Consider the following 24,821-nt stretch of genomic DNA (forward strand, 5'->3'; position numbering starts at 1 on the left):
ACCTGCAGGGACAAATTCTAAATCAAATGCCGCGCCATTACGTACCCCCTGATTTTACCCGGACCATCCGTTAAGAGCTGAGCATCGCATAATGGGTAAACGTAGAGTAGATCGAAAGTTACACGAAGGAATTAAAAAAAAAAAAGGGAAAATGCTCGGAGACGCTCGCGAGTGCGTATGATACGCACAAGGCTGTATCGGGGCGCAGGCCAGCTTCGGACAGCCTCGCCTGGAATGTCAAACAGTATCCTCTCCCGCTCCAGCAATCATCCCTTCCTCGTCCTTGCATAAAGTATCCCCACCTTGAAGTCGATCGGCTGCACGTACAAGAAGCCGACCTCATGGAATACCTCGGTGTGTATATCCCATCCCGACGCTCACCCGAAGGGGAAAGAGCTCGACGACAAGGCCGAACTAGTCGAGCCGCTGAAAGCTACTAGCTAAAAGCCGCTAAAATCATCCGGCCATCTCGTTATCGGACATGCAACTCTATTTGTCTCGAGTTAAGCCCGATTGTAAATCCTACTCGGGATATTTAACTTTCGCAACGGTAGGCGACTACCGATGACTCGCATTAATTCCATCCGTGCCAATTAAGTCGACGATGAAGTAAAACGTTTAACGAAAAGAAAACGTTTCGTCGAACGTCATTAAGAATTCTGGCGGAAAATCAAGCAAACCCCGACACTTGGGTGAAAGCGAGTGAAAGACACCTTGCTTATCTAGGTGGATCGTATCGTTATAAATATTTTATATATATTACGATACGGTATACAAAAATATATATAACGTTACAATCTAAAAAATTGCAGCAACCCGAATGTCATTTCGTAAGTGAAATGCAGATTTCCACGAGAGCGAATTCTGTCTCCGTTGATCTATGAAAAAGAAAATGATCGGCGACCGTGGCGTCATCCAGTGGGCGCCGCAACTAGCTTCCTATTTGTGAGGTTATGATTGGTCCCGCTGCTCCGTATCTGGGTTCTAAGTAGTGGTAGGAGTTCTGGTGACATTGAAGTTCATTGGTCAACCGCGCCGAAATGAGACCACCATGTGTACGTGTTTTGCCGAATTGTTGAGCTGTCAATTTAAACAACGAACCATTTTATTCACATGAAGCTAAACACTACACTAGAAAAATATGGGCTTTTTAGAAGATACTTTTGTGATATTAATTACTCAGGTGAACGTTTGAATGCACGTTATCAAAGAATATAATTTAGCGATAGGTTATATTGTGTAGAATGGAGTATCGAATGAATTTTAAAATGTTTCAGGTACTGTTCTTTGCAGGAGGATGGGTTTTCTTTGTAAAAAAACTTTTTCGTGACTATGAAGTCCACCATCGATTAGTACAGCTCATCTTCTCTGTTACATTTTCTCTGTCTTGTACAATGTTTGAATTGATCATTTTTGAGATAATAGGAGTTTTAGATACAAGGTATGGCATAAATCTTCAAAGCAAATGGGATAATGTCATTATACAACTGTTCGTAAGAACCGTTCTCAATTGTTTAACTTCTAGTTCTAGGTATTTTCACTGGAATGCTGGACTTTACATGCTCCTGTTTATGGTCATAGTTTTGATACCATTTTATATAGCATATTTTATTATTAGCAACATTAATTTTGGTATGTATATTCAATGGGTTATAAATGGCAATCTATTATTTCGGACCGATTCTAATTATCGTTTAATTTACAGTAAGGAACCACTTGATAAGACCATTAACTATATTAGTATATCTTTCCTACTTATACCTATTCTGGAAAATTGGAGATCCATTTCCAATTTTAAGTCCTAAAAAAGGCCTATTGTCGATAGAGCAAGGTGTAAGCCGCATTGGAGTTATAGGTGTAACAGTCATGGCCCTGTTATCAGGATTTGGTGCCGTGAACTACCCATATTCTTCTATGACTTACTTTATGAGGCCTGTTTCATATGCAGATGTTCAGTCTATAGAGAAGCGACTGCTGCAAACGATGGACATGATTGTTGCAAAAAAAAAACGAATAGCGTTAGCTAAGAAAGGTGAAGTTTCAGCACAGATTGAAGCTCGTTCTCGACTATGGGGCATATTGTCCCCATTAAGTAGCATGAAAGGGAACCAGGAAAGTGAGTGTCACTCACTAGCATGCGAAATTCTGCTTAAAGTCATTTATAATTTTCACGAATTTTTAGATGTGAAACAACTTCAGCAAGAAGTATCTGCTCTAGAAGAATTATCTCGACAACTCTTTTTAGAAGCTCATGATATCCATAATGCAAGAGAACGATTGGAATGGGCTGCTACATGGCAGGGAAAATACTTCAACTTCCTAGGCTATTTCTTTTCTATATATTGTATGTGGAAAATCTTCATTGTAAGCAAATTTCTCTGAAAGAGATTTAAAGTAAATTTAATTAGATATTTCATTAATGAAAGTACATACTGTTCAATATATGTTATTTAAAATAATTCTATAACTTACCTCTAGTCGACCATAAATATTGTCTTTGATCGAGTTGGTAAAAAGGATCCTGTCACCAGAGGCATTGAAATAGCAGTTCACTGGATTGGCTTTAATATCGATGTTACATTCTGGTCACAACACGTATCCTTTTATTTAGTTGGATGCATCGTGGTTACTTCAATTCGAGGATTGTTGCTCACACTTACCAAGGTAAATCGAATTTGCGAGGGTTAAAACTTTTTTCAAACTACTAATTTCTTATAATTCTATTTCAGTTCTTCTATGCAATATCCAGTAGTAAATCATCGAACATAATTGTACTTATTCTTGCGCAAATAATGGTAAAAAATCATATCAATACTCTTTCTTAAACAATATTTCTTGTATTGTGTTCTAAATAGTATATTGTTACAGGGCATGTACTTTGTGTCATCCGTACTTCTTATGCGTATGAATATGCCTGCAGAGTATCGTATAATAATAACGCAAGTGTTAGGTGACCTGCAGTTTAATTTTTATCACCGTTGGTTTGATGTCATATTTTTGGTATCAGCGCTTTCTTCTATTGCCTTTTTATATTTGGCTCATAAACAAGCACCTGTTGAACGTGCATGAATAAAACCATTTTTTACACAACAAAATGACTTGAAAATAATCCAAACACTTTGAAGTATACTTAAGGTGTACTAAATGGTTCAAGAGAGCTTGATATAAAATATACTCAGTTCATTACTGTGTTAAAACAAACCAGTCAAGGATTCCTATTTTAATGTTTAAACGTAACATATTTATTGCTAAACTATTCACTGCTATGAGTAGGTACGAATATAAAAATGTGTTACATTGGATCACGTCTACATAAATATCTTCGAACTTACACTGCTCGAATATACTAAGCACAGTTTAAAAGTCTGATATATATATCCTGAGTTTTCTTTCGAAGGAATCCATGCATGTCTCCTACATGTTAACTATGTTACTTTACCTGCTGACTTTATCGTATAACTGTTCCGGATCACAGATAGCTGAAAACTCAAATGAGTATGAACAACAGAGTGTTACCGCGAGGATGTTGCAATTGCACACCAGATTAAGCAATTAATGAATCAACTCAATCGTCCATTCTTCTCCCATATTTACACCAGGCTTACGCACTGTCAGTACATTATTATTGGGGTTGTATTTGGTTTCCAAAGTTACTTTACCATGGTCTATAAAAAAAATAAGCAGGTATGAAATAAAAAGTTTCCATATAGGTTAAAAGGTAATAAATGTTATAAAATATTACACTTACTTCGTGTGATTATATTGGCAGACTTGACACCTGGTGGCGGGTTTGCAATGTCTACTCGTTCAAGCCAGCTCTTCGTCTCATACGTAGCTAATTTGTCTATAAGCGTCGAGGTTAGTTTATTTCCGTCCAGGGTCAGGTTCAAATACAAGTACTTTCCATGGCGATACTCAAAGCTGACTTCATCATCGATATATAGAGTTCCACTGGCTTTTCTTTTATCATCAGCAATGACTATTAGAGTATGAGGATCATCTTTCATTGCGACGGTGCTTCGTCGAATTCTCATCTTGCGAGGAACGATCGAGCCTTCTCTTTGGAACGTAGGTATTTTGTAGAGAGTGACTGGAATGTTCGTTGAACCGGATACCTGGTATTTTTGCATAGTATCGATGTCATACCAAGCAACCTTTCTTTCTCCAGGGAAGTACACTGATATTTCAGTAACGGAAGGACTAAATACTGGGCAAACGAGAACGGAATCTCCAACCAAAAGTTGAGTATCGATGGTAAATGTCTGAGTCTCGGTAGGATAATGCGCCCAAAGCGGTCTTATCACAGGCGTACCGTTCACTTCATGTTCTCGGAATAATGTGTACCATAGAGGTAAATAGGAATATCTCATACGCAATGCCTCTCGTACAATCTGAATGGTTTCTTCATTGAAAGTCCACGGTTCTCGCCGTTTTGTTTCAATGTGGGAATGTTGCCGGAAGAAGGGGAGCCAGGCGCCAGCTTGGTACCATCGGACAAACAGCTCGTGGTCGGGATTCTTGAAAAATCCCCCAACATCGGATCCACAGAAGGAGATTCCCGCTACGGCGAGAGACAGACACATGGGATAAGATATACGAAGGTGATCCCACTCAGCAGTGTTATCTCCCGTCCATACTGCCGCAAATCGTTGCGACCCCGCAAAGTGTGCCCTTGTGAGAACAAACGGACGGAGAGAACCTCCAGATCGTCGGAATAAAGCATCATAGGTAGACATCGTGTACGCCAACCCGTAAATGTTATGAACGTCACGATGTTCCCAACCGCCATAATGGACTAAATCCTTCAGCATTGATATTTCAGGCCCATTAAATACACTTGGTTCGTTCATATCGTTCCAGATGTACACGTCGTTCGTGGTACCGTGGAACTTCTCGAGAGAATAAAGATCCATAAAATACTCGCGTACTTTTGGGTTGAAGAAGTCCGGGTATGAAGCGGCACCCGGCCAACACCATCCCTCGTAATCCTTTCCATCTTTGTGTTTAACATAATATCCTAGACTCGTTGCATCATTATGTAAGAAATATCCAGTGTCTCGTTTGATATGCGGATCAATAATAACCACTAGTTTTCTGCCCTTTGCCGTTAGATTCTGGATCATTTCAAGAGGATTTGGGAATTTGCGTTCATCCCAGGTAAAATACCTTTTACTGTCGGTGTATTCAATGTCCAACCACATAACATCCAGTGGCATATCGTATCTGTCGAAATTCTCTGCAGTTTGTGCCACGTCATCTTGATCATTGTAGTTCCAACGAGACTGATGGTATCCCAAGGAGAATATCTAGAAAAAAAAGTCGACCGTGTTTTAGATATGGCTAATAATAAAATATAAAACCAATTAAGAGCACTAGTTTGTGAGATATTAATTGTAATGAAACTTTACCTGTGGCAAAGGTGCAACTCCTGTTAGAACAGTATATTGTCTGAACGTATCCAGAGGTTTAGGACCAAGTAAAAAGAATACATCGATGACCCCAGATTCAGATATAAAATGAGCATCTACTTGAGGCTTCTTTGCTCCAGCTACAAGACTTACGATACTTTCAACGACATTATTATCTGCACTTGTGAGAATGTCAACCCAACTTTCAGCAGAATTATGCCAAAAGATGCCCGTTGTCCTATCCTTACTGTAAATAATGGAATAAAGTGATTACAATATAGTAATCAATTGTTTTATGACATTAATGAATTTTGAAAGGGGCATGTATATAATGTGTTTTAAATACCCATGAGCATAAAGAACAGGAACAGCACCATATAAAGCCATGCGCTCATTGACTTCGTATTCAAAGACATCTAAATTGTATAATCGATATGGGTCTGTTTGCTTTGTGGATTTCAGTGCAAAAGTGTCAGCATGTTCTGGAATGCCATAAGCATGTTCTGCTCCGGGAAAGGTGAAGTCAAGTGCTATGGCTTCTGGCCCAAATGGTTTTGAATCTTGGTGAGATTTGAAGTTCTCTTCCCACGCTCCTGGATCATTTTCTGCTCCATCTCCTGGATACGCCGGTGTTGGTGTTTCAATATTTTCTGCCCCTTCTACTTGCTCTGGTTTCCTAAATTAGAATTTTACATGAATTCAAGAAAGCGTATTAATTTGACAAATAGAAATATACATACGGTTCTGGCTTTGTTCGAATGTGTTCAAATCTCATAAGGCCCCGAGCATTTGCAGATACTACAAGTATGTCTTGAGAGTATAAATCAACCCTGAAAGGATCAATAAGCAAGACAGCTTTATTTGATCCACTTGTAACAGTTATGCTTTCTGCAGTCTGCGTAACCGAGTTCAATTTTGTCAGCCGTGGCTGACCTTGTAATGCATATTCTACTTCATATCTGGGATGCAAAGGATTCTTCTCATTAATATGGAGTCTGAATGTGTTATCCTGTAGTGCAGATAGTTGTACCACATATGTGACTCCTGTATCCTTATTAAACAAATCGACATTAAGAGCATGTTCGGTTTTTGAGACCGTATCTGGCAGGAGTTTGTAAGGCGTCTTTCCTGGTTCAACTTTGCGGCAACGCCTAGAATAAATAAAGCTTGTAACGACAATAAAAATAGGAACGTTAAAATGAACATAACGAACTCACCGGCAAAAGCTACTTTGTTCACATGTTTTAAAATTCTCCCGTATAACGGCAGTAGCTAAAACTGCAGAACACAGTACCACTGCACCCAGCCTGTTGAAATACATAATACATATAGGAATGACGATGGATCTTTGACGTGACTGTTAAAATCTACATAAAGATGTCGATGTCCATAAATTGTATTAATGATTACAGAAATTATGATCACTTGAGTACGTTCGGTGGCTTCAGGCACTTAAATACTGAAACCGCTCAACTGCCTACCATTGGAATCGTACTAAAGTACCTTGATAAGGTCAAACCTAAGTGTTTACACGACATTCAAAGTTTTTCTACTAGATTCAGATTACAAATCCAACGGACAAATGATAGAAAAACAAAGGTTGCGATACCTCTATTATAGTTAACGGAAAATGCGCTTGTGAGCAAAACTATAAACAATGACTTTCTAAAATCGTGAGAATTTCACATTTGACGATACTTCCGTTAAGATAATGAATGGAATGTTAATGACAATGCCGGGACACGTCAGCGCGTATCATCGCGGCAATAGACCGATTCCTTTGATACTGTGAAATATATCTAAAAGAATGTCGTCGACCTTAGTCGTAAAGAACGAATAATGCCTTCTTTCTGTGGGCGTGAGACGGACAAGGAGGGCTTAAGTTTTATAAAATTAGAGATATTAACAAACAATAACTCACCGAAAGTACGAGGCCATGTTGAAAAATACAAAGCAGGTGCAGGCGTCCGGTCACGCGCCCTCCGTCATTGATTACGTAGATATCGTACACCCCAATCACAAGTATAAATGATTATGATACTATTTTTAAGAGAAACCACTGAAGTAGGTGGCGCCGATGATGTGGGGAAAAGGTGAGATCAAAAAGTAACAGAGAGTATCTTTGGTCCACCTTCCGCAGCTAACGCGAATTCGCCATCTAGCGGCTGTGCGTTGAGACTGGTCCACCTTTAGCACGAGACTCATTAAACGACAGGTTCAGACGTTACCGACAGATTCGAGAACTTTTTAATTTCCACTTAAAAGTAGAGATGGGTATTGATACATCACTCCATGTTTTCGACATTACCAGAGAACGTAGAAAATTAGTAAATTATGTGACGAATTTAACGCTTACAAATTAAATTTAAGCTTTTCTCCTGACTTTTAGAAAAGTCCCCTATTATTTAAACTTAAGTGATCTGTGTGTATGTATACCCCTTGTAAAAAACATTATCAAATAAAAGAGAAAAACAGACAAGAACTTCTTTTATTTAAACCTTACCCTGCTTTCATTCCTGCACGTCCATGCTACATGTAGAATAGTGTCAGCGTGCAATCTGTAGATGGCCGTGACTGATTGTAACTGTGATAACTGGACTATGGGCACTTTCTTCTAAAATCTGGTCAAAGGCGTATATAAATTGGAATAACGATAAGGAGCACAAAGACTTCGGAACACTTTGAACAAATGGTTGCAAAATGTATTATGCTACTACTGGATTCCATTTTATGCTTGTCATGTAAGATTAATGAGTGTAATTTAGGGTAAATTGCAATAGCTTCTATTAATGAAATTAAATTATGTGGATAATGTTGATATTCATTACAAAGAATTATCCTGAGGTTGCATAACACCGTTTAAACTTTGTTCAATAACTGCGACCAAAAAGAGTATAAAATTTGGGCTTGTTTAGGCAGTTGGGATTGATGCACTTTGTGTCATGTAACTGCTTAGCCGTTTTAGGTTGCTCAAACGGTATACATAAACTCTTTGCCCCCATCGACGGAGCCCCAGGCTCTTCTCCGGCGTCTTCTCTGAAAGTCGTAAAACATATGTTACAGTTACTGCAATGCTACGTCCAAATAATCATAAGCCAAATTCTTAATTCTTCACTATAGTGATATTCGATCCATTATATAATAATATAGTTATGGAATTTTGTACAGAGATATAAAAAATAATTTCTCTACCTCACGCTACTGGCTTTTATGGTGTCTTCACATGAGATTTCTCCACAGAAAGGAGAAAGTATCATGTTCTTAGAATCCAACTGTGTACAAAATTCATTCCAATCATTTGTTTCGATGATATGACTATTTAAGTCGGCTGTAGCTCTGCAACAGAATATGCAGCATATGTACATCTATCGCTGACCATTTAATATGCGGTAATCTTTATTTTACCTAGTCAACAAATTCTCTTGTATTTCTTGAAGCAACTTGGAAGCGCTCTTAAATACATCGTTTCGACTCGTAGTCAATCTTTGAGAAGTGTCCCTTCTTACAAAGGTAACTTGCTTTTTCTCTAGATCTTTTGGCCCTAACTCGACTCTTATTGGAACACCTTTTAATTCCCAATGGTTAAATTTCCAACCAGGACTATAATTCTCCCTATAATCTCCTTTGATTCTTAGAATAGCATCTTTGTTAAGTTCTTTTTCGAGTTTAGCACACTCCGATAAAAGATGCTGCCGTTGTTCAAGCGTTGTAGATGCAGTTATACCACAGGGTACAATAACAGCTTGAATGGCAGCTACTTTTGGTGGTAATACCAATCCTTTATCATCCCCATGCACCTATAAAAGAGCTTCCAGTATTAAGTGGCTACATACAACAAATCACTGCAATTTATTCTAGCAAACTATATAATAATCTTAATAAATAGATGAAGAGAAAAATAATAAAAAAACCCCTTACCATTATCATCACTCCTATCGTTCGAGTAGTAAGTCCCCAAGAATTTTGGTAGACAAACGTTTTCTCTCCTCCCTCTTCAGCGCCTTCAACCTGAATGTCAAACATTTTGGAAAAGTTTTGCCCCAGGTGATGACTCGTCGCACCTTGTATCCCTCTTCCGCTTGCTGATACAAAAGCCTCCACCGTAGTAGTATAATCACCACCTGCAAACTTTTCTTTCTCCGTTTTACGTCCTCTTACTACCGGGACAGCTAAAAATTCTTCGTAGATCTTGGCATATATTTCCAGAATTGTTAACACCTCTTCATCAGCTTCGGCCTTGGTGGCAAAAGCTGAATGGCCTTCTTGCCATAAAAATTCCCTTGTTCGCAGGAATGGTTGAGGATGTTTGAATTCCCATCGCTGTCAATCAAACATAATAATAAATTAATAATGAACAGGTCATGATTGACTGAAATTATAATTTTTAATGTTAAAATACTTTCAAAGAAAGAATTGAGTGTTCTTACCACTACGTTATTCCACTGATTCAGCTTTAAGGGTAAGTCTCGATGAGATTTTAACCATTTAGCGTAAGCAGGATACATCACGGTTTCCGACGTTGGACGAATGGCAATTGGTTCAGCTAGGTCTGAATCTCCACTCTTTGTAACCCATGCTACTTCGGGTGCAAAATCTGCTACATGGTCTTTCTCCCTTTCTAGCACTGCTCGACTGACAAAAATAGGAAAGTAACAGTTCTGCACCCCTAGCTTCTTTATCTCGTCGTCGATGAAATCCTTGATCACGTCCCAAATTGCAAAACTCCACGGACGCAAAATATAACACCCAGACACGTCATAATACTCAATCATTTCCCCTTTCGTGATGACTTGTGAATACCATTCCGAAAGATTTTCATTCTTTTTAGCTTCGAGACCTAATCTGGTTCCTGTCTTACCGCCATCTGAATCTTTAACCGGTGTTTCTTTGACAGTTTTCTCTGCCTTCTTTGGGTTTTTCTTAGCTGGAGCAGGGGAACTTTCAGAAGTTTTGTTATCTTTTGCGTTACTTGTGGAGGAAGGTTTCCACTCTTCACCAGTTGCTTCTTTATATTTTGACTTCAGTTCCAAAAGAACTTTTACCTCTTGTTCAATAGTAGTTTTATTTGCCTTTGCGCTTTTTAACTGTCTTACTTTATCACCTTGTCGTACAATTTCTTCATGTATACCAGTGGTTTTATCCGCTACAGATTTAGGAGGAGATGCTTCCGGCTTCCAGTCACTACCGGTTACTGACTTATATTCAGCTTTTAACCGCAAAAGCTCTTTAACTTCACGATCTATTGTTGCTTTGTCAGCCTTTGCTGTTTTTAACTCTCTGACCGTATCTCCTTGTTTCTTTATTTGATTGGAAATATCAATATGATTGACCGTTTCATTTTTATTTGATGTACTTTTACTTGGCTGCAAGTCAGGTTTCCAATCTTTTCCAGTAGCAGTTTTGTACTTATTCTTTAATTCCAAAAGGATCTTTACTTCCTGATCAATAGTAGCTTTACCAGCTTTCTCAGATTTCAATTTTCTGACTTTATCCCCTTGCTCAATAATTTGAGAATTTAATACTTCTACGTCATTTGACCCTGAAACTGTCGAACTATTATCTTGTTTCTTTACATCTGAAAGTAATCAAAAAACATTAGCGTTATTTATTTTCAACATAGCTCCAATAATATATTACTAAGAGAAGTTAAAGTTATACCAGGTAATTTAGGTGTCGCTCCCGGTTTCCAATCACTTCCTGTTGCTGCTTTGTACTGGGCTTTCAAATCCAAAAGAATTTTTACTTCTGACTCGACAGCTGCTTTTTCTGCTTTTGAAGCCTTGAGGTCGCGTATTTTATTTCCTTGAACCGTGATCTTCTCATTTAACTCCACGATGTTATAATTAAGTTCCTTAATAAAAGAAATACAATTGAAAATATTTGCAAAGATGCGATAAAATCCCAAAATTACAATGAACATACGTCTTTAGTTGACTGTTTTGCAGTAGATGTAGTAGTTGCCGGAGTCTGACCGGTGACAGTAGGAGTTACAGTATGACCATCAGGTATATGAAACAGTACAAGAGGTTGCTCACATCCCGAATAAAGACTGGCACTTGCATATGGCACATCACAGCGGAAGAAGCCCTTTCTCTGGAGTTGGATTATTTCACCCTCCGCCACTCTTTTCAGCGCAGTTTCACCCAACATTTTGACCTCTCTCTGCATATACCATGATATAAAAATAATATTATACAAGTATTCAAATCGAAGTATTATTAAATAACAGCAAATTTACCCTAGTATCTTTTGCAATAAAGTCTTTGAAATCGTCATCCTTTCCAAGAACAGGCTTGCTAATAATGTGATCAAAATATACAGTATAACATGGTGTAAAGACACTGCTGTTTTTAATGGATTCATCTTTTCCATCTGCACAAAGCCACGTCAATTTTAACGTATTCTTGTAATTTTTATCATCTATATTTAGCTTGGCATCTACACCAACAACGACGTTATTTTCTTTCTTCACTTTACATATCATAAGGTTTCCCCAATTAATAAATGTTGCATTCTGTCCTTCTACTAAAGATTCTGCGTCTTCTTTTTCGATCAAGATTTTGGGTCCAACTTGTATCTGTTTAGTGCCTTTAGAAGGATCTTTCGGGTGATTTTGTACAGTCAACCATTCAGCTACTGCACCTTGTACATTAACTGGAACAGTTTTATCAAATTCCAAAGCAGTGTACCTGGTATAGAATTCTTTATTATTAGTTGTTCTCCGTCTTGAGCCCTTAATGACACCTTTAATGATTTCAGTTCAGTTAAAACAATATAAAATTATTCACCTTGTTGCGACTGGATCAATAACTTTCTTATTAAAAGCCCAAATTTTGTCCCACTCCATAAATACAACAGATCGAGAACTGCCTTGTGCGATAATGAATTGCTTTAACCCTTCAACAGTCATTCCTCTACGTAAGATGCCACGTACTGTTGGAAAACGTGGATCATCCCATCCATCTACTAATCCTTCAGTTACAAACCACGTTAACTTCCTTTTGGAGAGAACTGTATTGGTCATATTGAGCCTAGAGTATTCCCATATGTGGGGACGACGTAATCCAAGTGCTTCAATTAACCAGTAAAATTGTACGTCTCGATCATGGTATTCTGTTGTACGCAAAGTATGGGTTACACCTTCGATAGCATCGACAATAGGGCAAGCAAAATCGTAAGTTGGATAAACCCTGCAGAAACAATTTATCTCATAATAAACATAACAATCCTAAGTACCAACTCTGTCTATAAAAAGCAACTTATAAGGAAAGCAATCAAAATTCGACATAACAGACTTTGTAGTTGCATTCATAGTAATTAGAATTATACTTGTATTTTGTTCCAGTGCGGGGATGTGGTTCTGGTTTGCAACGATAAATAGTTGGATCACGCATACATCCATTTGTGGATTGAAAATCAATTTTTGCTCTAACACAGCATTCTTGTCCTTTATCACTGCCCTTCTTCATTTCCTCCCATAATTGCAAATTTTTCTCAATGGCTATAAAATTAAAAAGCAAATTATTAGTTTATATTGAGAGAATAAAATCTAAGAGATATTAACTATGGCTGAAGCACGGAAATTGAATAAAATATTGTTCTTACTGTTCTCTCTGTTTGCTGAAGGTAATCTCTGTTCACGTTGTTCTTTCATGATATGTGCTGGAGTATCATCAACAAATGCCTTATTATCCTTAATTAATTTAGTGCAATATTCCAGCATGACATCAAAATAATCAGAAGAGTGTGTAAAGCGATCAGGCTTTATTTCTAACATCTTTAAATCTTCTAATATAGCTTGCTCGAATTCCACATTTTCTTTTGCAGGATTGGTATCATCAAATCTCATGATAAGCTGCCCTTGAAAATTATCTGCATAATATTGGTTCAAAAGTGCAGCTTTAGCATGACCAATGTGTAAGTATCCACTAGCTTCTGGTGGAAATCGTACTACTACCTGTATTCAAATATTTATTCCATAAATAATTTATAATACTTTCCATAAATTTGACGACCAAGCCATTCATGAGATTTACAATTCCTAAAGCACAAGGCAATGGCTTAATGACTTATTTATTTCAACGTAATTCTTTTCATACGTACTTTACCCATCTCTGCTCCAGGTAATTCTATAAATTTTCCTTCCTGCTTTCTTGTAGTCTTAGCTTTATTTTCATCATTAACTTGCAGTCCATTATGTGCCGAACCTTCTTTAACAGAAATTCTATTCTTCTCAACTACAGTTAATGCAGCCTTGACCACAGGTAAAGATAGAATAAGCTTATACCATCTATTGATATTGGGATATTTGTTATCATCTTTGAAACCATCCTTATTATATAGAGCAGAAAATACAGCAATATCAGCAATGGTAAATTTCTTAGAAGCCAACCAAGTTTTCATCATTAGAGCTCGTTCTAGATAATCAAGTGAATCTTTAATAGAACGATGACATTCTAAGGGACCAATTGCATAAGATAACCAATGATCCACTTCGGTTCTTTCCCTTGCATCGTTGCCACCTACGAATACATTTTATATAAGGATAACTGGAATACAATTTTTATGAAATAAATATTAGTACTTATGTACCATAAAGATTTATATCTGCCACTCTGGCAAAGTAACGATTAATATCATTACTGCTATGACCAATGGGGCTTCCACTTTCATTAACCAAACATACATTTGTCGATCCTTTGGAATCATTCATCCATGAGACCTCAATATTAGTCATTCCACTAGAACGCATCACTTCTACCATTATCATGGCACCTTGAAAACCATCAATAAGTTAGTATTTAATTTATAACAACCGTATTACAACGAACAATATGTTAAATAGCTGCAAACACCTGAACATGTCATGCTTTAAGTTTACATTTACCTATTGGAGGAGTTGCAGGATCTGCCAGTATTTTATACGCCATTATTACGTCTTATATCAATTAAACTATTCGATTGATTAATATAAAACAATTAACGGTTAATAGAAACTGTGAATCACGTGTTTGCGGCACTATTCCTAACTTTAAATTCAATCTTTTCTCCTAGGTTAGGAATCTCTATATACCCTTAAACAAACAGATTGTAGATGGGAATACGCCAAGCAGAGAAATCTAGTTTTCTGTCCTTTCCATCATGGCTGTTTCCATAAAAAAATAAAATCCGTCGCTACATTTCCCACTCTTGATTATTAGATGATTTACGGTTGAACATACATACTTGTTCTTTTTGGGTTTACATAGCACGCAAAACACGTTGCAGAACATTTGCGGAATATCATAAATTCCAGCAAAGGCAAGCAAAGGTTAGTGCAAGGATAATTATTTTCACGGGGCCAACGCGGACAAACGCGGACCACACGGAGCATCACGGGGCGTTACGATGGAAGGTGTAAAAAACAACCAGAAAGATTATTTAAAGAAATATTTATCCAGTGGGGATAACACAAAGAAGAAGAAAAAGAAGAAGTTAAAAGTAGGAGTAAAAACGTAAGCATTATTTCAGATTTCCATAACAATGTCGATTCATTGGTTATAGCAGATCCTTGTGTTTTAGGTTATGTTGATTATTTCGTATGTCAGCTTGGACCTATAAGAATGTACTGGAAATTTTTTAGTCTTAAGAATCCTTTGCAAGTATGTCGTATCGTTGTACGTACATACGAAAAATGTGGATGTCCTTCGTTGGGACAAGAAATAATTACTTCTTCCTATGAAATATTGACATGCATAAATGACAAAGTACAGTCATTCCCGTTTGGTCATGTTGTAGTACGCAACATAACTACTTCTGTACGAGATAACTTTTCTCTTAGAAAGATAAGGGAGAAGTACATACTGCAGATATATGTTCCAGAGTAAAAGTCATTGATGATGACATAGACTTGAAGAATATGAGACCGATTGAGGAAGGGGAATTCGAAATCTTCAATAGCACGGAAGATGCACCACAAATTGTAGGAATAGTGGACGAACGCGGACCAGTTGACTTCTCAGACTCGAAGAGATGGAAAATTATAGCAGACGATGGACAAGGAGATATTACTATTACAAGCAAAGCAAGAGAAAACACAGATGGTCGTGATTCTAAAGATGCTTTTGAAAGCGATCATGAATTCACATCCAAAAGAAATGGACAATCACATGATCATGGTTCAAAGTCAACTAGAATTGGTTCTAAAAATTCAGATGTTGATTTGAATTCTTTGAAAAAAAAAAAACATCGACCAAATTCAAAAATGGGTGATGAACATGAATCCAAGGATTTAAGTCCACCTAGGAAATCTAAAAAGTCTTCAGATGACGAAAACTGTTCAAGGAGTAAAAAATGCTCAGATGATGATCTCAGTCCACCAAGGAGGCATAAGATGTGTTCAGACGATGATTTTAGTCCACCAAGAAAACATAAGAGACGTTCAAGTGATGTTAGACCACCAAGGAGGCATAAAATGTGTTCAGATGATGACCTTAGTCCACCAAGGAAGCATAAAAGACGTTCAGATGATCTCAGCCCACCACGTCGATCTAGAAAGTGTTCAGACGATGATCTAAGTCCACCAAGAAAGCACAGTAAATGTTCAGATGATGATCTTAGCCCACCAAGAAAATCATCAAGCAAGCACCATAGATCCAAGGAGTCAAGAAGTCGTTGGAGCAATGATAAAAATATATCTCAAAAACATAAACAATATGCAGATGGTAATACAGATTCTGAAAAAATGAAATCCAAAAGTAGATGTGATGATAAGTATGACAAACATTTGAAGAATTCCAAAACATTGTCTTCAAGGAGTAAAACAAATTCTGACAATGATCTTGATCCTCCAAGAAAATCCAAAAATAAGCATAATTTTGATCAAAGTCAGGATACTTCAAGAATACAAAAGGACCATGATGGGGATTTTGAGTTGTCAAGTAGAAAGAAAAAGTATTCGGATGACGATTTAAGTCCTGAAAGAACATTCAGATATAAAAGAAAAGGATCTGGCTACATTAGTGACGATCTGAATGCTCCAGGTCCTTCAAAGTCATTACACCGCAATTCAAGAAAAGAAAAAAGAAATTTTTCATCACAGTCTGACAGAAGCACAGATTCTGCATCAGAGGATTCGTCAATGTATTCTACAAGCAAACAGTCCAATAAACAAAAGGTCAATCGCCGCGCAAGGAGTCCAAACGATTCACAATCAGGAGATAATCGTATGAAGAAGACACTGGATGGCAAAACTGCAGGTTTGTCAGACGCAAAAGCTTTGAGGGAAGAGACTGAGGCTTATAAAAAACGAGAAAAAGAATTGTTTAACAAGGTACAGATATTTATATATTGTTTGTGTTAATATTTTACGACTTTAATAGGTTAATGAAATTATTGTTCAAAAGTACTTCAAAGAGAAATGTGGATCCAAATCAATTAATTTATATTCTTTATATTACAATAAGATGAATATTTTTAGTTGAGCACTGAAGTCACGGGCAAAGGTCAAGCGGCTATCTTAAGAGATCGCAAAACTGGGAAGAGACGAGACCTAGCTGCGGAAGCTGCTGAAAAACGGGAAAAGGAAGAAAAGGATCGAGAAGAGGAAGAAAAATATGCGCGATGGGGAAGAGGGTATGTTGACGTATTACTATCATTATAGTATTTATTAAGTGTGATTTCCATGTATCGTTCCTTGAAGTGTAAAAAAAATTGTTTAAATACCAACATTTTTTTCCCATAGCTTAAAGCAAATTGGAGACCAAGAAGAGAAACTTAAGCGAGATCTGTACGAAATGAGTAAACCACTGGCACGATATGCTGACGATGCCGATTTGGACAAAGAATTGCGAGAACAGGAAAGAGAAGGGGATCCAATGCTGGAATACATAAAGCAAAAACAAATAAAAGAAGGAAAACGTAAACCAGGTAAAGAACAAATTCCCATGATTTATGTGATGCCTTGATAGGTTGCCTGAATCAATGCCGAATTTAATTCTTATACATTCCATTAACATTTTCCAGATCTACCGAAGTACGAAGGGTCCTTTATGCCTAATCGTTTCGGGATAAAACCCGGTCATCGTTGGGACGGAGTTGACAGAAGTAACGGATACGAGAAACAGTGGTTCGAAGCCCAAAACGCGAAGAAGGCTATTCAAGAGGAAGCCTACAAGTGGAGTACCGCGGACATGTAACGATCACGTATCTCTTCTCGTGCCGCTCGGGGCGGGGACGAGAATTTTTCTCTGTGACAGAAAACTCGAATACTTTAGTTTCTTAAGAAAAAGCACCTTTACAGCATATTTCCCCAAACCTGTTTGTATACGAACATTTATTCTCGTTACACCGTTTTAATTGCAACTATCAGGACTTACAGTCGTAATTCGCCCGAAAATACATTGCTACTAACTAAATAATGATTTCGCTGGCCGGTTTAATTTGTCCTCGGCTATAATGTTAATTTTTCCCGTTACTATTGAAGTTGTAACAACGATTTAGAACTAAAATTAAGCTCGAAAGTCACGCGCAGCGGCCAATTCCAAAAGCTAAGTAGCGCCTCCGGGGCGTGCAACGCGAGCGTCTCGTTGGTGAGTTTCGATCGGTTTACTCGCTCGATTTCATCCATGTGGCCAAGTGGTCGCGATGGACAACGCGGAGACGTACAGTGAGAGTAAAAAGTGTTCGTACATCGAGTACGCGAGCATCGTCTTAACGATTTGAGCCATCGAAAGCAGCGGTACCGGAGTAGAGTCGATCGAGCGGCTGATTCGCCGGAAAATCGCGGCATCGTTGTTACCCACTCAAGACACGCCCCTCGATCTCGACATTCGGCATTACCCCGCGATTGGGTTTCGCTTATCAGTGGGCCGTCGATCGCTCTACGCGACACCGCGAGGAATCGTTTCTACGCCCAATTATCCCGTCGACGCGACTAGAGGGGATTCGTTAGTGGGCGCGCCGTCGATTCGGGGCTCGTGGGAAAAACAAAGGGACAAACCGCGTCGCCGTAAAACGAGCGGTACACCTCGTGCACGCGCATACGTGCGCGCATAGTTACGCGCATACGAGCGCGTAGCCGGGTAGGTGTGGGTGCACGGAAGCGTCGACGCAGGCCGTCGCGACGCAAGGGCAGGGTCGTCGGCTGAGTCAGTACGCCCCGCAGCGTCGACGGGACCCTCCGCCGCGGTAGAGTAGCGCGTTAGACGCCGGTAGTCCCCGCCCGGAGATGTCCTCCCGAGGCCCCCTCGACCGTCCCCAAGGATCCGAGTAGTCTCGCCCTAGCGCGACCAGACCCGAACAGGCCCGACCAGGCCCGGAAAGGCCCGACCGACGCTCGCCCGCATCCACGGGGGAATAGCTCCGGCACCTTCCGGCCCGCTCTCGCCCATGCCGGCGAGAGGACTCGAGGAGGAACCCTAGACTGAACTCTCAGGCTGCCGACCGTCCACGATGGGATGCAACACCAGCAAGGAGAGCGTCCAGCCGGCCGCCGAGGAGGCCAAGGAGGACGCCAAGAATGGCGGTGAGGGCAAGGACTCGCTTCTTTCGATAGCTTTGCTTCTTGAGCCGGCTCCTTCGCCGAGTTCTGGGCGCGTCAGGACACCTCTTCTCTCTGCCGATTAGCGGTCGCGGCAATTGATTAGGTCCTGGCGTGCCAAGGACCCGTTGCCGGCGACCTTCGAACCGCGACGCCATTTCTGGCAAGTCGCGTGCGCCCGGCGAGTTCTCGCCCCGAATTTCCGCGTCTAGGGGCACTTGGCCGCGGACTGGCTTTCGGCTATTGTCGCTTCGCCCTCGGGAACGAGGTTGTAGGAGCTTCTCAGGGTGTAAACGCATGCCGAGGGCCTGTTGCCGGCGACCTTGCCGCCGCGACGCCATTTCTGGCGAGTCGCGGGCGCCCGGCGTATTTTCGCCCCCAATTTTCGCGTCTTGGAGCACTTGGCCAGGGATTGGCTTTTGACCGTTGTCGCTTCAATTCTATGAACGCGATTCCTGCAACTTTTCAAGATACTGGCGCGCGCCGAGGGTTCGTTGCTGGCGATTTTCGAGCCTCGACGCCATTTGTAGCGAGTCACGAGCGCCCGGCATATTTTCGCCCCCAATTTTCGCGTCTTGTAGCCCTTGGCAAGGGATTGACTTTTGACCGTTGTCGCTTCAGTTCTATGAACGCGATTCCTGCAACTTTTCAAGATATTAGCGCGCGCCGAGGGCTCGTTGCGATTTTTTATTCTTTTATTTTCGAGCCGCGACGCCATTTATAGCGAGTCGCGGGCGCCCGGCGATCTCTCGTCCCGAATTTTCATGTCTGCACGCATTTCGCCGGTCGCTGGTCTGCAATTATTTTCACGTTGGAACTTGTAAACGCATTCGCGATAGCCTTTGAAGGCGTAGACAAGAGTCGAGGGCCGGTTGCCGGTGAATTTCAATCCTTGCGTCGGGAATCCTGACGCTCCCCTCGTCAGGGTGAGTCCCGCAGACGTTATGCAAGAACGAACTTTCGAACTTTATCCCTCCACATCCCTTTGTACGTCCAGGATGTGTTCAACTCGCAGCGGCAAAGTGCGCGGAATGGCGGAGGGCAAGTCCAACACGGAATGGCAAAGCGCACGTGGACATGTGCACTTGGCGCAGGACTCTACCGGGTTTCGCGACAATTTCCACGGGGGCAGAAAAGGCCACATCGATCCCCGTCTCGAGACACTCGGCCGACCGCGCTTTGTTATTATTTCTCCGATCATTTCCCAGGCTAGCCAGCTATCAGGCCGCTATTTGCGGCGCCCTCCCCGTAGCGATAAATAATTTCTAGATTGACTCGTCTCTAACGATAACCGTTCCTCCGCCGGCCCGTTTTGCGCGTACCTTTAGATCCTACGTGCAGATAACTCGCACGCCTGGCCGGCGTCGAGGTAATGCCTAAGAAACTAAGAGCGAGCAACGAGATGCCTCCTTTTTGTCCCCAAATGTACCGCGACAATACCCCATGGCACGCGAAAAATATCATTCCCAAGATATCACGCCGGTTTCGCGGCATTTCCTCTGATCGGGGCGGCGATCGATGCGATCCCGGTGATAAATTGTTCCGTCGATTCGCCAGGACGGAAACGAGTCGCCACTTCGCGGACTCGTTCTCACCCCGCGGAATAGTAATGTCCCGGTGTATATAGAATCGTTGGGTCGAGAATTATTCATCCTCGATAACGTCGGACATGGGTCCCGAAGCGATTAAATGGCCGCCAGGTACCTCGCCTCGAGTTTCGTCGCCGGTGGCCCGATAAAGTGGCGCTTATCGCGAGTGTCCACCGAAAAGGAGACGTTTGCTTCTCGGGTTACCCTCGATGTACCCCGACGTGCTTCGGACCCGGCGTAAATATGTCCAGGGGAGCTTAGGAAATAATTAGAACCTGCGCAAAGGCGAGCTAGAGGGCCTCTCGTTCCTCTTTGAGTGATAAGCGCGGTGCCAGATCCTCATCGTGAGATCGTTATCGGAGATTCAGTTGTACCTTCCCCTCTTTCCCTTTCGAGAAGTTAACCCGTTAACGCGGTTCTGGTTAACCGACATGTCCTGATGGCCCGAGTTTCCAGGACTCGGGGACCCCAGGGAATGGCCGACCTACGTTTCTCGACGCCCCAGGGCGAGCGAGATTGCCGTAGCGCACGACTTCGTTTCCTGCAAGAATCGAGGAAATGGCATTTCTGCGGTGCCTCCTCGACGACGTCGGCGGACTTGCCCTTTTGCCGGGTCGAGACGACCGTATCGCTCTCCTGGAACAATTATCGTCCGATGTTCCACCGATATAAACTCGCGTTTCGATCGGAAGGACCGCACGTGGAGGAGCGGCTCACGAACACCGGGTTAAATGGCTTCCGGTGTTTCGAACACTGTCTAACACAAATGTACTCCCCATTTCGAGAAACAATTTCTGCGCGAGGGTTCGTGCTAGAGTATTCATTTTTCTTTTTTTCTCTTGACATTCTCAATTCTGGCATTGGAGGATTTTTAATGAAATTCAGTATATGTGCTCTTTGAAATTGGTGTCTTTAGTGAGATTTGTTGTGTCTTGAAGACATTTTTATTACGTGTTCTGTATTTTGAGGGGATATTTTTAAGTGAAATTGGTACAAAAATCTACAATTGTATGCAATTGTAGATTTGTTGGGTCTCGAAGACATTTTTATTACGTGTGTACTGCATTTTGAGGGGATATTTTTAACAGGGTACAGTGGTGGATATGGATACCTTTTCTGTGGATGATACTGTAAGCGTATTGTGTAACGAGTGGAGGTATTTGTGTCCGTCGGTGTACTCGTATCCTCGTCCGAAGGTATTGCGTGCAAGATCGACCTCCTTCGCGACATCGGGTCGGACGAGGTCGACCTGAACCCAGGTCGAAGGATTCCCCCGGAATTTCGGACGCATCCCTCGATCGCGAATCCTGTGTCAAAGGGCAACGCTACTCCGGGAATATTGACTTATTCCGGAAGTTGACGAATAAATTTCAAAGTGAAACTTCATATGGCACGGCAGTACGCGTAAGTTCACATGTCACGAAAGGAAACTCATCTCGGAAAGAGAAAAGGTTCCTTTCTACAATCAATTAATATTCACATTCATCGTCTAATATTGTTTTCGTATTACCACAATCTTCGTTAACGTTTCCGTTGGCGTTACGACGCGTTATTCTCGATTAATGATTCACATTTAAATCGAAATAAAAATAATAAGATTAATTATGCCAAAAACAAGCAATTTCGACCGAGTAAGGGTATCTCGTAATGGCGTAATTAAGAATAATTAATAATATCTGATAACCTTCTTGGACTTAGAAGTTTCACTTTCAACATACATGATGGCTCCGCACCGATTCATTTTTCCAATGAATCTTCTTTGGCGATAATTGCATGTTTATATAGAACTACCAAGGTGGCAAGAAGTAGGTAATCAACGACAGCGGAAGGTACGCGATTGATCGATACGCGGCTCGTTTCGATGCAGATCTACATTATTGAACCTTTATATACGAACTTTTTGTCGAACTTAGGCGAGGGAACGAATATTTTCGGCCAACCGGGCAAAGGGAGTTTCCGCTCGATGAAACGAGCCGCAATCGGCATACGTTATCAGGGTTATCCTGGGGGTCGCTGACCGCCGATCGAACGCTCCGCCCGCTCGTTACAGGATATATTATCGATCTCCACGATGGCGCCGGACCGTAATGCGCGAGTAAACGCGCCTGGCCTTCCGGGGATTCGCAGGAGCCATTTCGCGGCTACTCGCGAGGTCTCGCCGATAAGACTCGGCCGAGCCTCTAATCGGAGAAGGAGATTAGAATAGAACTTCGACCTCGCGAGTCGGCGGCTTGGTTCGAACGGTCCCTCGCAATGGATGATGCACGAAACCCCGGAAAGAAGTCGGCGCAATTTCCTGGACACCGCTCGGAGCCTTGGCGTTGAATTTACTGATATCGATCCAAATTACCCGATGAAGCGATAACGCGAGGTACGCGGGTTTCCAGGAGTGCACCGGTACCTACGGACCCGGGTTATCTTAAATTTCTTGGCTTTTTTTTTCTTTTTTTAATATTTATTGATGCAGGGAAGGTTCCTCGCAGTTGTCCGGCAATCTTCCGCAAAATGTCCCGGGGTAGTAATCGGCGTACGCGCACCCTAATTTGCGAATGTACGCGAATAACGTAATGTACGCCTCGACGTCTCGCCGGCCGAGCGGACCCCGTCACGCGATTCTCGATCGACCGGCTTTTAATATCGTAATAGACTTTTGACGGTCGTGTCCCAGTTCCTTCTTCTTCTCGTTCTTCTCTCTCCCCGGCGACGCCGCCTCCGACGCTCCTGCAGGCGATCGCTTTTGACTGCTTTTGACGGCTTTTGACGGAGACGGAGGCTCGACGGCAACTCCACCCTCCGCGGTACCGTTTCCTTCGCCGCCGCGTACACGCCGACCTGACGTACTCAAAGTTTCCACTTTTTTCGAACAGACCGACGTCACACCCTCGGAGTGACGTTCGAGTGCACTTCGGACTTCACTCGGATGATTGTATTTCAAATCACAAAGCACGGTGTTAAGCTGGGTACGTGACAATAAATCGTAGCGCAAACTTATCAGATTTATCCGACGCGCGGGCGGTTGATTTAACCGCACGGTTTACAAATTGCTACAATTTATTGCCAGATGTGTGACCAACTTAAGGGTCTGATAGTTTGCGATTTGTGGGAATTAATTGGGAAAATGAGGGGAGGTCGAAAATTTAGCCTTAAGGTGGCTGTAATGTAGAATGATAAATCGGGGCGATTAATTCGTGCAGACCAATCTGTAGTAGAATTAAGTGGTATGGAACTCGATTTAACTGCGCGGATTACAGATCGATACGATCTACCTTTGCGATCTATCGTTACGTGTGGGATACTCTTAAGAAGCCGGCAATTCGTGGCTTTTTAGGGTTAAATTCGGAAATTTAGCCTTTGGGGTGATCGGTGGATGAATAGTCGATACATTCGCGAGGCGGTCTACCCTTATCATCCCCGCGTTTTTGGCCTTTGTCCTTTGCCCCAGACCTCAAAGGACTCGTCCCAAGAGCGACGATTGTGCTCGGATTAAAGCGTTGTCAGGGCCTCGTGCTTCCCTGAACCATCCGGCAATTCGTGTTTTATTGGGGTTGAATTTGAAAATGCAACCTTTGGGGGTGATTGGTCGACGAGCAGTTGATAAATTCGCGAGACGGTCTACCCTTATCATCCCTGCGTTTTTGGCCCCTGTCCTTTGACCCAGACCTCAAAGGACTCGTCCCAAAAGCGACGATTGTGCTCGGATTAAAGCGTTGTCAAGGCCTCGTGCTTCCCTGAACCATCCGGCAATTCGTGTTTTATTGGGGTTGAATTTGGAAATGCAATCTTTGGGGGTGATTGGTCGACGAGCAGCTGATAAATTCGCGAGACGGTTTACCCTTATCAACGCCGCGTTTTTGGCCTTTGTCCTTTAACACAGACCCCAAAGGACTTGCCCCAAGAGCGACGATTGTGCTCAGATTAAAGCGTTGCCAGGGCCTCGTGCTTTCCTGAACGATCCGGCAATTCGTGTTTTATTGGGGTTGAATTTGAAAATGCAACCTTTGGGGGTGATTGGTCGACGAGCAGTCGATAAATTCGCGAGACGACTTACCCTTATCATCGCCGCGTTTTCGGCCTTTGTCTTTTGACCCAGACCCCAAAGGACTCGTCCCAATAGCGACGATTGTGCTCGGATTAAAACGTTACCAGGGGCTTTTGCTTCTCTTAAGGATCCGTCAATTCATGGTTTTTTAGGGTCGAATTCAGAAATTCAGTTTTAGGAGGTGATCGGTCGAGGGAGTCGCTGGCTTCGCCAGACGATCCCCCATCGATCTGTCCTTTTCCCTCGCGTTTTTGGCCCTTGTCCTT

General features: G+C 41.6%; 5 protein-coding genes across 7 annotated transcripts in view; 3 read left to right on the forward strand and 2 right to left on the reverse strand.

Annotated features, from left to right (window-relative positions):
- Positions 1-1,040: 1,040 nt before the first annotated feature.
- LOC105698004 (Golgi pH regulator) lies at positions 1,041-3,366 on the forward strand. The gene is made up of 8 exons (XM_012421821.1): positions 1,041-1,183; positions 1,278-1,441; positions 1,526-1,632; positions 1,706-2,116; positions 2,183-2,364; positions 2,479-2,664; positions 2,730-2,795; positions 2,869-3,366. The coding sequence occupies exons 1-8, from the start codon at positions 1,142-1,144 to the stop codon at positions 3,067-3,069; spliced, it is 1,359 nt and encodes a 452-aa protein (XP_012277244.1). The 5' UTR covers positions 1,041-1,141; the 3' UTR covers positions 3,070-3,366.
- On the reverse strand, positions 3,219-7,499 carry LOC105698001 (neutral alpha-glucosidase AB). Its single transcript, XM_012421817.2, has 7 exons — positions 7,330-7,499; positions 6,626-6,715; positions 6,149-6,559; positions 5,755-6,084; positions 5,409-5,655; positions 3,749-5,306; positions 3,219-3,665 (listed from the first exon to the last, which is right to left on the reverse strand). The coding sequence occupies exons 1-7, from the start codon at positions 7,344-7,346 to the stop codon at positions 3,553-3,555; spliced, it is 2,766 nt and encodes a 921-aa protein (XP_012277240.1). The 5' UTR covers positions 7,347-7,499; the 3' UTR covers positions 3,219-3,552.
- Positions 7,500-8,096: 597 nt separating this feature from the next.
- Positions 8,097-14,513, reverse strand: LOC105698000 (bifunctional glutamate/proline--tRNA ligase). The gene is made up of 14 exons (XM_012421815.1): positions 14,296-14,513; positions 14,001-14,183; positions 13,512-13,930; positions 13,014-13,365; positions 12,738-12,909; positions 12,197-12,598; positions 11,647-12,097; positions 11,331-11,570; positions 11,067-11,259; positions 9,836-10,983; positions 9,327-9,728; positions 8,814-9,205; positions 8,601-8,744; positions 8,097-8,444 (listed from the first exon to the last, which is right to left on the reverse strand). Exons 1-14 carry the CDS (start codon positions 14,336-14,338, stop codon positions 8,279-8,281), a joined length of 4,707 nt encoding a protein of 1,568 aa, XP_012277238.1. The 5' UTR covers positions 14,339-14,513; the 3' UTR covers positions 8,097-8,278.
- Positions 14,514-14,645: 132 nt separating this feature from the next.
- On the forward strand, positions 14,646-17,806 carry LOC105698002 (BUD13 homolog). 3 transcript variants are annotated; one of them, XM_012421818.2, is made up of 5 exons: positions 14,646-14,902; positions 15,270-16,719; positions 16,867-17,021; positions 17,131-17,315; positions 17,412-17,806. In XM_012421818.2, exons 1-5 carry the CDS (start codon positions 14,796-14,798, stop codon positions 17,582-17,584), a joined length of 2,070 nt encoding a protein of 689 aa, XP_012277241.1. In that variant the 5' UTR covers positions 14,646-14,795; the 3' UTR covers positions 17,585-17,806. The 3 variants fall into 3 exon arrangements, with proteins under 3 accessions (XP_012277241.1, XP_012277243.1, XP_012277242.1); XM_012421820.2 differs by having other exon boundaries at positions 14,659-14,718; XM_012421819.1 differs by having other exon boundaries at positions 14,781-14,902; positions 14,970-16,719.
- Positions 17,807-18,615: 809 nt separating this feature from the next.
- The window catches only part of LOC105698163 (HIRA-interacting protein 3), a 35,440-nt gene continuing 29,234 nt past the window's right edge, over positions 18,616-24,821 (forward strand). The window contains exon 1 of the mRNA XM_012422179.1: positions 18,616-18,912. Coding sequence (XP_012277602.1) covers positions 18,840-18,912 — 73 coding nt within the window. The 5' untranslated portion in view covers positions 18,616-18,839. The remainder of the gene's footprint in view (positions 18,913-24,821) is intronic.

Source organism: Orussus abietinus, unplaced genomic scaffold (genome assembly GCF_000612105.2).
Source record: "Orussus abietinus isolate OABI.00-Male unplaced genomic scaffold, Oabi_2.0 scaffold1, whole genome shotgun sequence".
Classification (NCBI taxonomy): domain Eukaryota; kingdom Metazoa; phylum Arthropoda; class Insecta; order Hymenoptera; family Orussidae; genus Orussus; species Orussus abietinus.

What these genes read in the sequence shown, in the direction of transcription:
- LOC105698004 (XM_012421821.1), top strand. Translation starts at nt 1,142, where the DNA reads ATGGGCTTTTTAGAAGATACTTTTGTGATATTAATTACTCAG. An exon ending in ATAGGAGTTTTAGATACAAG is followed by an intron (nt 1,442 to 1,525) that starts GTATGGCATAAA and finishes TTTAACTTCTAG; the next exon opens with TTCTAGGTATTTTCACTGGA. An exon ending in GTATGTGGAAAATCTTCATT is followed by an intron (nt 2,365 to 2,478) that starts GTAAGCAAATTT and finishes ACTTACCTCTAG; the next exon opens with TCGACCATAAATATTGTCTT.
- LOC105698001 (XM_012421817.2), bottom strand. An exon ending in ATTCGAACAAAGCCAGAACC is followed by an intron (nt 6,085 to 6,148) that starts GTATGTATATTT and finishes ATTCTAATTTAG; the next exon opens with GAAACCAGAGCAAGTAGAAG. An exon ending in TGCCAATATAATCACACGAA is followed by an intron (nt 3,666 to 3,748) that starts GTAAGTGTAATA and finishes TTTTTTTTATAG; the next exon opens with ACCATGGTAAAGTAACTTTG.
- LOC105698000 (XM_012421815.1), bottom strand. Translation starts at nt 14,338, where the DNA reads ATGGCGTATAAAATACTGGCAGATCCTGCAACTCCTCCAATAG. An exon ending in ATTGATCCAGTCGCAACAAG is followed by an intron (nt 12,098 to 12,196) that starts GTGAATAATTTT and finishes ATTCTATACCAG; the next exon opens with GTACACTGCTTTGGAATTTG. An exon ending in ATAAAAGCCAGTAGCGTGAG is followed by an intron (nt 8,445 to 8,600) that starts GTAGAGAAATTA and finishes TACGACTTTCAG; the next exon opens with AGAAGACGCCGGAGAAGAGC.
- LOC105698002 (XM_012421818.2), top strand. Translation starts at nt 14,796, where the DNA reads ATGGAAGGTGTAAAAAACAACCAGAAAGATTATTTAAAGAAATATTTA. An exon ending in TTAAAAGTAGGAGTAAAAAC is followed by an intron (nt 14,903 to 15,269) that starts GTAAGCATTATT and finishes TATATGTTCCAG; the next exon opens with AGTAAAAGTCATTGATGATG. An exon ending in AAAAAGAATTGTTTAACAAG is followed by an intron (nt 16,720 to 16,866) that starts GTACAGATATTT and finishes GAATATTTTTAG; the next exon opens with TTGAGCACTGAAGTCACGGG.